This window comes from Hirundo rustica, chromosome 13, assembly GCF_015227805.2.
Source record: "Hirundo rustica isolate bHirRus1 chromosome 13, bHirRus1.pri.v3, whole genome shotgun sequence".
Lineage (NCBI taxonomy): Eukaryota > Metazoa > Chordata > Aves > Passeriformes > Hirundinidae > Hirundo > Hirundo rustica.
This window is the reverse complement of record NC_053462.1, coordinates 3,228,643-3,243,533: the sequence shown is the minus strand read 5'-3', so window position 1 is coordinate 3,243,533 and position 14,891 is coordinate 3,228,643. Positions and strand designations below refer to the sequence as shown.

The following is a 14,891-nucleotide window of genomic DNA, read 5'->3' as shown; positions in this document are numbered from 1 at the left end:
GGGATGGCTCCCCCCTGTCTTTTCACTCAAGGACAAGATGCCGTGTGACCGGAGCCAAGGCACGCAGCAGACCCAACGAGACCAAAGGCACTATCAGGGCTCACCTTTGTGCAGGAGTGGATGGGAAATCCTTGCTCCCAAACAGTGGCAACCATCAGCAGCCGGCAGAGAAGGATCTCTGCATGAGTTCACTGAATTACCACAGACTAAAAATATCCTGGCTGTGGAAAATCACAGGACACCTCCAAGGCATGCTCCGAACTGGTGGCTGTGGAAGCGAGGGGTAATGCAGACGGACAGGCAGACAGGCAAGGAGCTCCACGGTGGGGTGAGGAGCAGGAGAAAAGAGCAGCAACCATGCCCATGGCAAGGCCTCTCAACCAGGAGCTGGCAGGGAGGGATGGTTTTGTGCTCCCTGCCTCAGGGATGCTCAGTTCATCCATCCTGGCACAGCCACCATGACCCTCTCCTGATTTCCACCCAAAACCACCACACAAGGTCCAAGCTTCTCATCAGCTTTGCCACTGCCCATGGGGCTCTCCAGCAGCCCTGGGATTTTCAGGGAACTCTGCAGGTCCAGGGCTTTTGGGTTGAGAGAAGTTACACCAGAACAGCAGGCTGATGGGGCTGGGGAGATGGGGGAGTCCCACAAGCGGAGGGTGCCAACGCTCTGCGCTGCTGTGTGTCCCAAAACCCAGCCCAGCCATGCCTCAGTTTACCTAGCAGAACGTGTTGTATCCAACAAAGAGACCAGGCTCTTGGAGACACCGACCACGTGGTGCTGGGGAGGTGGTAGATCAGGGCAGACCTTCCACAGGTTTCTTTAGAGCAGATCCACCCTGCAGATCCCCTGGCCCTGGGATGTGCAGAGCAGGGCTCCTGAACTCTCCTGCTTTGTGCTTCTTCTCACAGATTTTACATGAGACAACCTCTGCCTTGGAGCCGCAGAAAAAACACACAGTTCCCAGCTGCCTCAATCAGGGTGAAATTTTTTTCCATACGGAATGGATGGTAAAGCAGGAGTGTGGAGGTCCCCATCCCAAGCTAGACATCCCAGTCTTCCCTGGCATGGTCCATCCACTTTCCAAACACCTCAGGTGCTATTTCTCAATATGCTTTTTCCAAGGGGAACAACTTCAGTGCTCACATCAGCAGCCACTGCAGCACTTGGTCCTGCACCAACCATGGTTTCAAAACCAGTTTCCCAGTAGGAAGTGAGAAAAGGCAAACTGGGCCCACCTCCACCTTCCCAAAGCATGGGACAAGAAGAGAACCTCACTGGAAGCAGCTGATGGGAATGGAGATTTCAGCTCAGCTTCCATCGCAGATAATAAAGAGTCTCAGTGAGGAGCGGCTGGGATAAAATCCAACAGCTTCATTCTCTGCACAGAACAGCAAGGGAAGAGTGGGAGCAGATATCCAAGAGGAGCACATGGATACCTGGCCTGAGATGACCCATCAACCACCACCACCACTGCTCCCTCTCACCTTTGTGCTTCTGGACTGTTTCTGCTACCAGACACAAACACAAGGAGCTCACCCCATGGCAGAAACCTCCAGAATCCCACTGAGGCTAGGGGGAAGGCCAAGTTCCAACACTTCCCATGGGCCACTGAGCCACCTATTCATCCCTGCGTTCCTTGGCAGAGCCCCAAGAGCAACGAAAACCCATCAAAGGACCCGGGAAAGCAAACCAAGCTGTGCACGGATGAGATGAGCTCCAGCGGAAAAAAAAAGATTGGATTGGCTTGGCAAGAGAGCTGAGAGGCTGATCTCCCACTGAGTCGATTTTGAGAGCTCCGCTGGGGTTTTTTAATCCAGCAGGAGATTTCTGCCGCCTCCCATGGTTTGAGTGTTTTTGTGACAGACCTGTGGGTTGCCAAGCAAAAATGAAGTCAACTCTGTCGAATTCCCGTGCCGGCTGGCACGGCCTTTCCCCTGGCACCCCTGGAACAAGTCAGCTCTTGTTGAAGGGCAGAGAAATGGCAGCTTAGATTTTTCGCCTGCTGTCTGGGCAAAGGGATAACGCAACACACGGGGCTGATGCAAGTGTTGGCCCATTACTCCCTTTGCCGGACGGATTATGGACCGCTCTCACACAGCCCCTCTGTCCTGACCACCCCAGCTGGGGGCAGGAAAGCCCAGGACATGCCAGAGAATGACACAGCAGGGACATGGGAAGGGAGGGACTGCCGTAACTCCCCCGTGACGCTGTCAGAGAGCAAGAAACCTGTGACACTCACCGTCCTCCGTCTCCTGCCAGACGATGCCCTCCAGGTTCACGCTGGTCCCGGGCTCGCAGGGGCCCAGGCACTCGGGCTCGGTGGCCAGGGCCACGTCGCAGGTGTTCACCCCCACCGAGCGTGTGCGTACCATGATCTGCTCGCACGGCGACGAGATGTCATTGTTGACGACAGGGACAAGGAGGTGCAAGGGCAACACTGCGGGTGTAGAGACCGGAGATTCCATCTGCGGGGAAAAAGAGATACGTGGTCACCGTCAGGAACGCTGTTGGGAACACAGAAGGGAGAGCAAGACAGAGAGCAAACAGACATTTGCATTCCTGGAGAGCCTCAAGCTCAGGACTACCACTTTCAGTTCATACACCCCATCAGAGGACAAGGATCTCGCAGGGCTCTCCTGCCCTGGCGTGCCCATACCCATGTAACCCTGGGGAGCTCTGTAGTCACAGAGATCACACCCAAAAGTCCTTGTGCAGGAGATATCTGTGCTCCTGCTTGAAAGAGCTTGTGGCAAGTTCCTTCCCGACGGCTTCTGTAATCATCCCTGGTGAGGATGCCTCTTGGCTATGGCTCAGATGTTAATGCAGTCAATGACTTTGGACCCGATGGCTCACTAGAAGATCTTCTGCTCAACCAGCGGGACAGGACAAACGAGTAGCAGACTCCCTCCGGCACCCATGAAAACCCACATCCTTCTCCTTCCAGAACTACCCTGTGACCACCTGCAGACACAGGCACTTGGATCACATCCCTCTTCCCTATGCAAGTATCTGCTTCAGAGCCTGATCCAGCCATTGTGCTCTCTTTGCACATAGAAACCAGATTCCACAGCCAGAGCCGGGCTTGGAAAGCCAACAAGCCAATATGCCAAGTGGAAGCCCGGCCAAGCCACCCTACTGCTGAGAAGCCAAGGTCCTTGGCCGCTGTGCCACGCAAGCAGATTACAGCAGTGTCAGGAGGAGGGTGGCTGATGGGCTGATTCTGTGGCTGGCCTAGGCAAGGGCAGGGTGGAGACCTTCCCATCCTGTGGAGTTCATCAGCCAAGCCAGCCACGGCCAGCCACCCCCGCACCTTGGCTTGCAAGGACCTGCAGCAGCTCTGGGGCGAGCAGCTCCTCTTCAGCTTAGACCTCCTCTCTTCACCATTTGTGATCTTTAGACACTGGGCTACCTCAGAAGAGAAGCAGATTGAGGAAACTCATCACATCAGCAGCAAGTGCAGGCCTGGGTTCCAGTTTCAAGCAGGTGAAGATTCCTCTAGAGCATCCAGTTCTACTCCCAGACCCCCTAAACTCTGGTGAGGGAAAACAGTAGACCTGGAGAGACCAAGTTTGTGGTTACCAAGTGTGGACACAGGCACCAGCCCATGATCCCTTCCAGCCTTGCTGCTGACTCACATCCTGCTCCTGACCAGCCAAATTTGCCTGCTCCCTCTCTTGCTCACACATCTCCATCCTTTAAGCAAGGGAAACAACTCCAGCAGAACCTTGCATGTCCAACCTAGCCTGCTCCACCCAACAGGGGGGCCATAACCACAGCAAGTGCCTGGAGCATCCCACCTCCCCACCAACTCCTGACCCACAGATTCTCTCCACATCCCTGGTGACACAAATCTCTAGGCAGAGGAGCAGAGAGGAGGATATCACATCCTGGCTCTCATAAGGCAAGTAGATTTTCTCTTCCAGCCGAACACAAAGCACTTTCTGTCTGCAGCCCTCTCCTTGTCCTGCATCCATCCTCTCTCTAGACAGCTCATCAGAGCAAACATGCAGCCCACTCGGCACTAAAAATGGCCTGGAGGTCTTGAACAACAGTGGTTGGACCCCACAGTCCCCTCCCCAGCAGCATGGCTTGTTATCTACAACCTTCCCTAAACCATCTCCAATCCCCCACCAACAGAATCGGCTCTTCCTCAGGAGCCCATCTTCAGACCACTCATCTCCAAGGCTGCCCTATGGCCAGTGGCCAAATTGCACTCCATGGGATTCAAGAAGGGTGGTTTTGGCATAAAACCACCCCAGAAGGCTGCCAGAGTAGCTTCCAAAAGACTCCCACAAGAAAATCACCCCCCAAAACACAGCAACCTCTTCAGCAGATCCAGGGCAAGATGCTCCAAGGAAATGTGTGGTTCCTTTGAAGGGGCTCCTCAATGCCACATTCTGCAAACCACAAGTCAGTCTCCAGCAAAGGAAGAGCCAGGGAGGAACCAGGCAGGGCCGCCTGGCTTGGGTGGGCAGCAGGAACAGCCCAGGGAGTGGCAGGGATCACTCGCCCCCATTGCCCGGGGAGCGGTGGCTGTGTGTGCGCGTTGGGGACCTGCTGAGACCGTTCAGCTTCCTTCCACTCTGCAACAGAAACCACAGCGCAGCACAGGAGCGTTTAATTACAGTTCCAGCTCTGCTAATTATCGCCCGGTCACATTCGTAATCTGCATTATGCCATGGTGCATAATAAGCAGCTCACTGAGATCTCTAATAAGCAAGGCGGCTTGATGGGATTTCATATCTCACCCTGCTCTGTAACAAACAGCCTCTTTCAGCAGCCGTGGGGAGACAAGGCGGCTCTTCTGCTCCCTTGCCCGAAGCTCCAGAGCAAAATAAAAAGATTCAGGATGGTTTTTCAAGGGTGAGGGCAGGAACAGAGGTTCCCCACTGTGATACAACCAAAAAAAAGCTGAAAGCCATGCTGGAGGAATAAACATATGGATCAATCCATGAAATTCACCTCCCCCTCTACGTATGTCTTATCTTCCGTTGCCATGACCTTTTCACCCTTGTGCTTTCTGAGCAAGGTCAGGAGATGCAGGATGGCTGGGAGAGCCCTATGTACCACGGGGCACCTGCTCTGGCACCTCTTCCCCTCGGAGGGAGAGAGGGAACCCAGGGCGCTGCTGGCCTGGGGACGTTGGGCAGCACTCACATCCCACAGCAGCGGGTTTCACATCACCTCCAGGCCTGTGCTAGCCGAGATCCCTGGCTCTAAAAATGAGCCTTGTATTTTCTGGCCAACCCCCCAAACCACTTCTGGGCCTTAAATCCCCCTTGCAGAAATAAAATTTATTTCTCTTTCCATGCTAGTTAGACTCTTAGATTAAATACTGGCTACACTCTCACTGCTGGAGGAACCTGGTGTGTCTGCAGCCACCCCTGTGGGAGTTACATGGGGTGAAGCTTCCGCATGCCAGCGCTGGCCGTCCGTGTCCGCCCGCCGCTGCCTCCCCTAATGAAAGCCCTTTGTGTTTCTGGCGGAGGCTTTCCCATCACGAGGAACGTGCTTTCACCACCGCCGAGGACAGAAGTGGAACGGAGCCAAGCCTGGGCGGCAGCGGCCAGCACAGGCTCTGCTCAATGGAGGAAAAGCAAATCCACTGAGAGTCCAGGGTGATGCCAATGGCGCCATGGGATGCCAGGCTCGGGGGGATAATTAAAGCCTACCCCTCGTTACAGGCCCTCGGGAAGGTGGGACGGGGTCCCACATGAAGGGAAGCACGGCAGTGGGTGCTGGCATGGGGGATACGCACAGAGCAGTTCCTGACATCTTAGCAGCGCTGGTTCCTTAGCATCAGCTGCCCTCAAGGGGACATCACAGCAGCAATTATTGAGTGAGAAGAGGGCAAACCAGCAATAAAAACACCCCACTGATTTTAATGCCACTCCCTGGACCATCCAGACCACCCACTCCTATTTATGAGAATTTTGGTTTGTCCCCAGTAATCAAAGTCAGGCAAGAAAAATGCATTTTGGAGCAATAAAAGCCAAAAGCAATGCCAAAACCCCTAGGAAGAGCAACCAGCAGAGATATCTGTAGTGCATCTCCAAGAACAGAGAGGGTGTGAAGGTGTAGGGCACCCCCAGATCTGCACCCCATCTGTCAGCCAGGACTCAGAGACCACCAAAGCACCTGAGATGGTTCTAGGCTCCAGTGTATCCCCACACAAAGAAGCTATGAAGCACAGAGAGCATTTTTCTCACCTTCCACTCCTGCAGACACACAGACAAGAAAAGCCAAGAGGGAGCCTCGTTACTGGTCACAAATTCATGACTGTGTGTATCAGGAGACAGATCATCGACCAAAGGTGCTCCATCACAGGAGCATTGCTCAAGGCTTGCAGTCAACACACCCCACATCACTGACCGGATCAGCTTAACCTCTGTGAGCTTCGATGTTCTCACTCCTGTCCAGGTCTGTCACTACATGCCCCACAACTTTGCTTTTTCAGAGCAGGAGCTGGGAACTTTAGCTTCCAGCTCCTTGGGCAGATGTCCCCAAGGAGCACATCTACCCAGGTGACAAGCATTTTCAGCGGGCATCTCTAAACCCCCAAAACCACAGCACCACAGTGCCTCTTCCTCTCCACTGACCTTGGTAGAAATTTCGAAGTGTCTTCTCCAACCTGACCCTCAAAGCTGGCTATGCAGAGCCTGAAGACAAAGTCCCTTTGCTGGCTCTGGTGCCCACCATGTCTACGATACCATCTTAAATCCGCAAACAGAGCTTCCAGTCACATCCCCCAGCAACATCATCCCAACACACTGGAGGTACTTAACCCCACACCATGTGCAACAGGCTCCAGAAGATCCCCTCCCCAGAGAGTGCAGGTGCCACTCAACACTGTTTGCTGGCTGGATTTTTCCAGCAAGAAAGCAGCCATCAAGAGCTTCCAACAAACACCCACATTCAGGGAAACAATGGTGGCACAAGTGTCGGGTCCAAAGATGGAGCCAGGAGTGTTCTGGGGCACTGATCTCAATGCTGTTGCCCACTGCTCTTCCCTTTTGCTACAGCAGGAAGTTGAGGTCGCTGACATCAAGATGTGAAAAAAGGATTCTGTTCTAGACAAAAGTCTCCCTTCCCTGGATAAACACAAGCTCAAATAAACAAAGCCAGTTATTTCTACAGACCACGGGAACACTTGGGGAATATACTGGATTCCTTAGTTGGCAAATCTGAACCCAGGCAGCTTCCCCAAGAAAAAAGGACTCACATTTGCAACAGTCCCCCACTTACCAAGAAGCAGTAAATGCCACAAGGAAGGAATAATGCTTCCATGTGCACAGAATGGAGTGGGCTCAGCATTGCACTCCCTGAGTTCGCCACCCAGAGAAGACAAATGAGCATGGGACCTCCTGGCCAGCACTACTGCCAGGCAATTCAGATGGGAAATAAGGAGTTTTAAGGAGCAGAGGTCCCAGTTTCCCAGCCCCTGAGCTCTTAGCATCCCCCTAAAAACAAGCCAAGAAAGGCCAATTCCCCACCACTCTCCTTCACAGCTTGTTCCCAGTGCTCCTCATCATCTGCCCCCACTCATCAGACTTGGGATTCATAGCATCTCCTGACTGTGGGGCTGTTGATGCCAAGGTGTAATGGGAATTATCTACATACAAAAGCTGCCTCCATGTCCTTTCCTGGCCATGCCAAGTACCTGTGCTCCAGCTCTGAGATCCAGGAGGGGGTTGCCTCCATGCACGCAAACACTTCCCTGGCCAGCAAGTCCCTGCAGAATGGCCAGAGGAGATGGTGGCCAAAAGGATGGGACAATGCAGCACAACGCTGCATCACAATCTCAACTCAGACTCCTTTTTATCTGGGCACTTTGGGGCAGACCTGGCTGGGGAGGTCTGTTCTGGCTGCAAGTGATTAGGCCACAGGAACCAAAGCCTGGAAGAGGATATCTGCATAAAGCTCACATCCCCAGCACCACCAAAAACAGACCCAGTCACAATTAATGGGAATATCGGGGTGAGACATCCCACCCAGTGATGCTGAAGGTACAAACCCCCACCATGCCAGTGATGAGGGTCTCATCCAAATACCCAGTTGATGCAGACAGCCGGATGCTATCAACCTCAGCCACACTGCTGGAGAAATGCAAATACAACCCAGCATGACTTACGACGAGCTGCTTTCTCTCTGCAGAGGAGGGGAATAAAAACGCTGCTTGAACACAGCCGGTCTTATCTCAGCGCTTGCAGCGTTTTGAGATCAAGAGGAGGCAGACACCACAGAGGCACAGTCTTGCATATTACTGTGTCTTCAATAAAACCAGGAATAGTATCCAAGGCAGACGTGCTGGCACCAAGTCACCTGCTCCAACCACTTACAAGACTATCAGATCTGCTCCTGGAAGGGAAAAAAAGGTGTCTCCAGCAGGAGAGAGGTAGTGAAGAGCAGCGACGAAAGGGGACAGGTGACATAAGTGAGAGACATGGGAAAGAAATCCAAGCTGGGACCTCTGTGCATCGGTCCCACCACATGTCATTGGGTCTCCATTCAGCCACCATCAACCACTGACATCCCACAGATGGGCCACGGGTCTCCTCATATATTGAATTAAAACATGAAGTAGCTCAGTCGGTAGAGAAAAAGGGAAAGATCCCATATGGAAAAGCCCTGGAGATGCATCTGGGTCATGGTTGAGCAGAGATGATTAGAAACAGAGCCTGACCACAGACGGCTACAAGCATCCTTCACAATGACCAACCCAGCCTCCAGCCCCTTCTTCAGCACTGCTGCTGCCATGGTCACCAGTCATGCTGACCTCCTGCAGTGCTGCCTGAGCAGGAAAGCTCTGATGACAGCAAGTGACTCCCCACTGGGAACTCAGGTCTCCCATTACACCCCACAACCTGCACCCACCCTTCTGTCAACACAGCCAACCATTGCAGATGCATGGTTGGCTTCTCATATTGCTGCTTCCTGCATCCCCGTCCTCCAGCATCCCCTGCACCACTGACACCAGCTGTGTCTCCTGCAAGGCAGGTTTCTGCGTGGAAGAACCACTGTGAGAGAAAGTCTTGCTTTTGCTTATTTTCTTTCCACCACAATAACCAGGCAGCTGCAGCCAGAGATCCGAGCAGTGCTCAACAGCTGCCAATAACAGCACTCGCTGACCAGCACATTTAAGCAGGCAAAGGAGAACATAAAAGGTTTCAGGAGTGCCTCAGTACATCAATCTCCCAGGAGGATACAAATCCATGAGACCTTCCACAAAGCACTGGCAGCTCCAGTCACTGTTAAGAGCCATCTGATAACCACCAGCTCCACAAGCCTGGTCAAATGACATGTCATTGAAACAGAGGTTGAAATGGACAAACTAGAGACATCCCTAAAACACAAATCAGCGAGGCAGGCAAGAGAAATCACATGAAAAAGCAGGCTTTTCATGGCAAGTGGCTTTAACCTGCCTAGAGGGTCTGTTTTGTGCTACACAGCACACTGGCCATCATCCTGAGCACCAAGCACAGGCCCCACCACCCAAGCAGCTCTAGCAACGAAAAGCATATTGCAGAGCTTGGCATCCCCGTTTCAACAGATCAAGAGATGAGTCTGAAAGAGGCTGAAAAATCAGGTTCCTGGAGGCAGCAAGAACACAAAAGTTACCAACAAACCTTGGCCAGGATCACCAACCAAGGACTGCCAGGCAAAGCTGGTAGGTCAGGGCTGAGCACAAGAAGCTGGCACAGCAGCTCAGCTCTCTGTTAGGGAATATATACAGCACAGTATATAGACAGATATACATCTGCCTGCCTCAGCCTTCGGGGTTTTCACCTATTTTTTCCTCCACCTCCGTCTCACAATTCTAAACCCCTAAAACATGGACATTGTGGCTGCTGGGCTTCCAGCAATTCATGCCAGGGCACGGCCACGCATGCACATACACACACACACAACCCTACACGCAAACTCAGAGCATTAATAATTCAGTCACTTTTAATTAATGCTTATCCAGGCAAAAAGTCCCTATCTTTGAAAAGGTGCAGTACATAGGAGTCAATCAGAGGGGAAACAGCTCGGGATTTACAAATCATTTCAGTACAAAATTGGATTCTTGTACATGTAGAAGGGAGAAGATGGATCTAAGCATTGAAGTAAAAAAGAGCTGGGCTCAGACCTGTCTCATCTAGCATGGGTTCCTCCGCTTGTGCACAGTCCGGGGACCAGCTTGGTTCACATCTATCCCAATATCCAGTGCCCACTTTCAGGTGAGAATGGACAACGCCACTGCAACCACCCTGTCACCGTGGTCCCATGGCAGACAACAGAACAACGTGCACAGATGTGGTTTTATTACATCATTAAGAAACCAAGTTTTACACTCATAAAGCACAAGAGAAGATGTGGTAAAAGGCCCTGGTGTTTTCAGAGCAGAGCTGAGAAAGAAGAGATGGAGTGTGGAGTAAAAGGTGGGCTTTGTTTGGGGGTGTTTTGCTCAACCAAGCTGTGAATGTGGTGTGGGGACAGCTGAACCTTCCACAACAGCCAAAGCTGTGGCATTGGGTTGTGCTTCCAAGGCCTCAAGGAGGTCCAAAAGCAAGCGTCACTCACATTCAGAGTCACTGTGCTAGAAAACTGGGGGACTGTGGAGTTACAGACATACATACACCAGCCCACAGTGACCCTTTCAGTGACCTAGAGGGGATCATCTCCAAGACACCATCCTAATATCCCAGAATGGTCTGGCTTGGAAGGAACCTTGAAGCTCATCTCATTCCACCCCCCTGCCATGGGCAGGGACACATTTCACTAGTCCATTCATGACAGAAAAGGACACAAGAGACATAGTGAAGAAGTTCAGAGAAGAGGCACAAAAATAACAAAGCTGAAGGGACCGGTTTGGAAGAGGAGATTAGAAGAGCTAAATATGGATAGCTTGGTTCAGTGACAGCTATGTGGGGACACAGCCATAATCTACAAATACATGGGGGATGAAAACATCAAAGGAGAGAGAGGAATTACGCAGAGGATGATGCAGAGGAGCAAGGAGGAAATGGGATGAATCAATGAGAGGAATGTTTAAGACAGACATTGGCCACAGCTTTCTGGCAGGGAAATTGTTCCTAAGTATGCCAGTATTTTCCAAGTGAGAAAATCCTTCATCCTTTCCTGAGAGCATCGCTCTGCTCCTTCCCTCTTTCCTTCCTACAACCCTCTATTAATATCATACAACATACATCACTCCCCATAGCATCCCCCTGTGCTGCTGACACCCCAGATCCACCCCATGCCAGGCTCTGAATCACCAAGTCACATTCAAGGTTTTCCCAAGGCATGGCAGCAGTCCTTCTCCTTTTACAGAGCCAACATCCAGCAGCTTTGGAACTGCCCAAGTTCAGATTAGATTTGCCAGGTTTTGGCAGGGTTTTACTTAAATTTTGGCAGAGTTATCTTTTCTTGATGTTCTTCCACACTGCAACCATGATAACAAGCATCGCTGATGAGAGAGCAGCTTCAGCTCTATGGTCCACCTCCATGGCTGGATCAGGAGGTTCATGGCCAAGCAGATAATCCTTCTCTTATGCCATCCATCTCCCAACAAATGGCAGTGGCAAGATGGAGAGTTTTCTAAGCAGTTCTGCACAAGAAGCTGTCTGCCCATGGCTACAAACAGCATTTGGTCCCGAAGGTCCCGTGGATCATGGACGAGAAGCCAAGCCAGATGGTCAGGGCTCACGCCCATAAAATTTGTTTTGGGAAGGGGTGGGAGGGAAGAAGACAACACTCAGTCCTTGCAAAGCAGGGTGCACCTCCTGAGGCACCCACACAGCTCCTGGAGGAGGTCTAGGTCTAGCACTGGGAGGGCACCAGGGGACCACAGCTGTGACACTTGCTTTGGTGGCACCATAAGAAGTGTCATGTCCAGACCATGGAGTGCACATAGCTATGGACTGGGGGGAAAAAAGAAGCAAATCCATTCATTGGATGCTTCTCCCAGAAACTTCCCACCACCTCCCACATACACTATGAACACCAGAGCATTTTTACACACGGGTTGTAGCCAGGTATTGGCAGCTCCTGGAGAGGCTCGATTCCAGGGCGAGACACACATATTTCAGATGCAACAAGCAAGCAAAGTCTAGGACGAGTTTCAGATCTATTTATCCCTCAGGCAAAAGGAGACATCTTCCTTCCATCTATTTAATATTAAAAACCTGCTTTGGTATGATGTGCACGTCCCAGCCCCCGCAGGCTGCACGTTTAGGAAGCCGCCCACTTGGCTCTCATCTCCTCTTCTTTGTAGGTTTTGCTCCAGTTGCCAGGAGAGATCCTGGTGCTTTCCAGACACAAAGCCAGCTCTGTTCCATGGCCTGATGGGGAGGTTACAAGAGAAGTGAGAGCAAGAAATGAGCCCTATCACATGATACACAAGGATGTGGGTGAGGAAGATGGTGTCACCACATGTGTCTCATACCAGTGGCCAAAGAGAGGGGACTGTTGTCTAGAACCTGCCTCTGTCTCTCAGCACACAAGATGGAAACCTCATGCTAACGCAGGAATGAAAAATGTGCCGTGTCCCATGATTGCATCACCCCCCACTCCCCAAACACCAGTTTTCCAGCAAATTCTTTCAATCATGCTATTTTTAAAATGGCAGAAATCAATATTCCTAGTGTGGCTGATAAAATGCTGAGCTCAACACGACCCTTCAAGCAACAGTTAGCACCCACGTCCATTAGCTCCCATCAAGAACATAAAGGAATCAGTGCCTCCAGGACACAACAAATTCCATAGGAAGTTTTTCAAGCCAATTCCCAAGGTTTTATTAATTACTGAAATCAAGATGTTGCCTCACTATGCCTGAGGAGACCAGTGCCCCGGCACCGACCCCGAAGCAGCACAACATGCACTCATATTGCCGAGAAATCTCTAGATGAACTGCAAGAGGAGCAGGAACGAGCTTTCCACATGAATCCACAGGCTCCCATCTCCTACCCTCACTCCAGACTTTAATTCCAGCATCAGGGATGAAAAGCAGTTTTCCTGTCTTTCACTCAAATGCCTCTTGGTGCCTCTGCTCTGATCACAGAATCACAGACTGATTTGGGTTGGAAGGAATCTTAAAGCTCATCTAGATCCAAGCCTCCACTGAGGCAGGGACATTTGCCAGGAGGAGGCACAGCCGATGCTCCTGTGGGAGCCAATGCCTGGCTGCTGGACACAGCTGGGCTGTGATGCCTGAAAGTCTCACCTGGCAGGTTTTGTGCCGAACAACCAGCAGCCACTAGCAGTGGAGCAGCGAGGCTGGGGAGGATCCATCGCTCCCTGCAGCGAAGCTGAGCAGCCGGGGAGGAGCTGAGCCAGAGCCAAGCCTGACTGTAACTCATCACCTGCAGGCCACCTACAGCCAAGCCACAGTGGAGTTTTCAGCACATCTCAGGGAGCAGAGGGAGCTTCGTGATTCGCATCACAGGACTCTGCCGCCCGCAGCCATGCTCCTCCTTGAGAGCACTCCACATAAAAATAGAAAAATAGCTTCAAGTAGCTACTTCATCAGCTCCTCCAGACCATACCAAGGGGAAGAGCTTGCATCTGAAATCCAAATCAGCCTCCACCAAACAGGGACGGATGCTGACACCACCCACGGCTGAAGCTTTCTGCTAGTCCAATTAAGCTCCAGGAAGGTTTTTAGCCTCTAACCTCGTGTTTCTCAGGCTACATACAAGGAGACCCACGGGTCACTGAATTCCAGATAATGAGAAATTGTTCCCCTTTGCCACAAAACAAGAGAAACCAGCCACCACCGAAAAAATCACCATCCGATGCCAGCAGTTGCTACGCCTCCTTCCCCCCAGCAGCACCTTAGACAGCACATGTAAAAATGAGATGCCTGTGGGTGGTGGGCAGACAGATCAGAGAGTAGCAGGGCCAAGTTTATATTCAATCAACACTGAATTTTTAGCTGACATCCCTAAAATAAGGCAAAGATACTGCTAGAGTTAGACCCACCATAAGCAAGTCCAGATCTTCATAAATTTCATTTCTTGCCCTGCCAAAATTTATTTGATTCTTCAAATTACCAGCCAGCTACAGCAGAGAAATCCTAACAGCATGAGGAAGAGTGGAATAATAATAAACAAGGGAGTTTTGGCCCCAAGGTGCCATGCTCGAGTATTGGGGTTTGCTGGCCACACATCATTAAAATTCAACTGTTCTCCTGGGAACCAGAGGGAGCACGATGCTCTCACCTCAAACAGGCAGTCCATGGAGGATAACACAAGTCCTGTTTGGAAAACACAACAGAGTCATAAACCAGAGCCTGGAAAGTTTTTATGCCCAGCCAAGGGGAGCAAAAATAGAGGGCAGGAATGAGGAGCACCAGTGTTGCACCCCGGGCACATCCCAGCTGGCCTGGGAAAGCAGCCATGAGCTCAGCAATGGATTAGCCTACGGTGGTTGTCAAGCACCCGCATGCCTGCGTGTGGAGGGTCCTAGGTGCAGAGAGCTCTTCCAAGGCAAGAAAGTCAACAAGGAACCAGCATTAGGCTCAGTAACCTGCTGGCTGCATGTTTCCATCTCCTCCTTCTGCCTTGGTGAGAGGTGGGAAGGGATCCATAAAAAGGATGTCCTTAGCACAGGGGAAGCCACCACCCCACAGCTCCACATTTGCAGGTTCTTTGGGAGGACAGTCCCACAATGTTTCCTGGCATTTAATTCTTATTTAGTGATATATCTCTTTTTTTATAGTCCAGGATCTTGGAGAGTTAAAGAAAAAAAGAACGACAAAAATACAAAGTCAAGGGAAGTAGGACAAGCAGGATACCAGAGTCCCTCCCAGGAGAACACTAGATCACTGTCACGATCTAACAGGATCCTGTAAGAGACAATTCCTCACTACCAGTGGGACAGTCTTCCAGAGCCTACTTTGGAAGTT

The 14,891-nt window shown here is 51.4% G+C and overlaps 1 protein-coding gene across 3 annotated transcripts in view; it reads right to left on the bottom strand.

The window, feature by feature from the left end:
- The window catches only part of ZNF609 (zinc finger protein 609), a 63,571-nt gene that overhangs the window by 11,671 nt on the left and 37,009 nt on the right, over positions 1-14,891 (bottom strand). For all 3 annotated transcript variants that reach the window (XM_040077147.1, XM_040077146.1, XM_040077148.2), the window contains exon 3: positions 2,244-2,469. In XM_040077147.1, the coding sequence (XP_039933081.1) occupies positions 2,244-2,469 (226 nt within the window). The remainder of the gene's footprint in view (positions 1-2,243; positions 2,470-14,891) is intronic.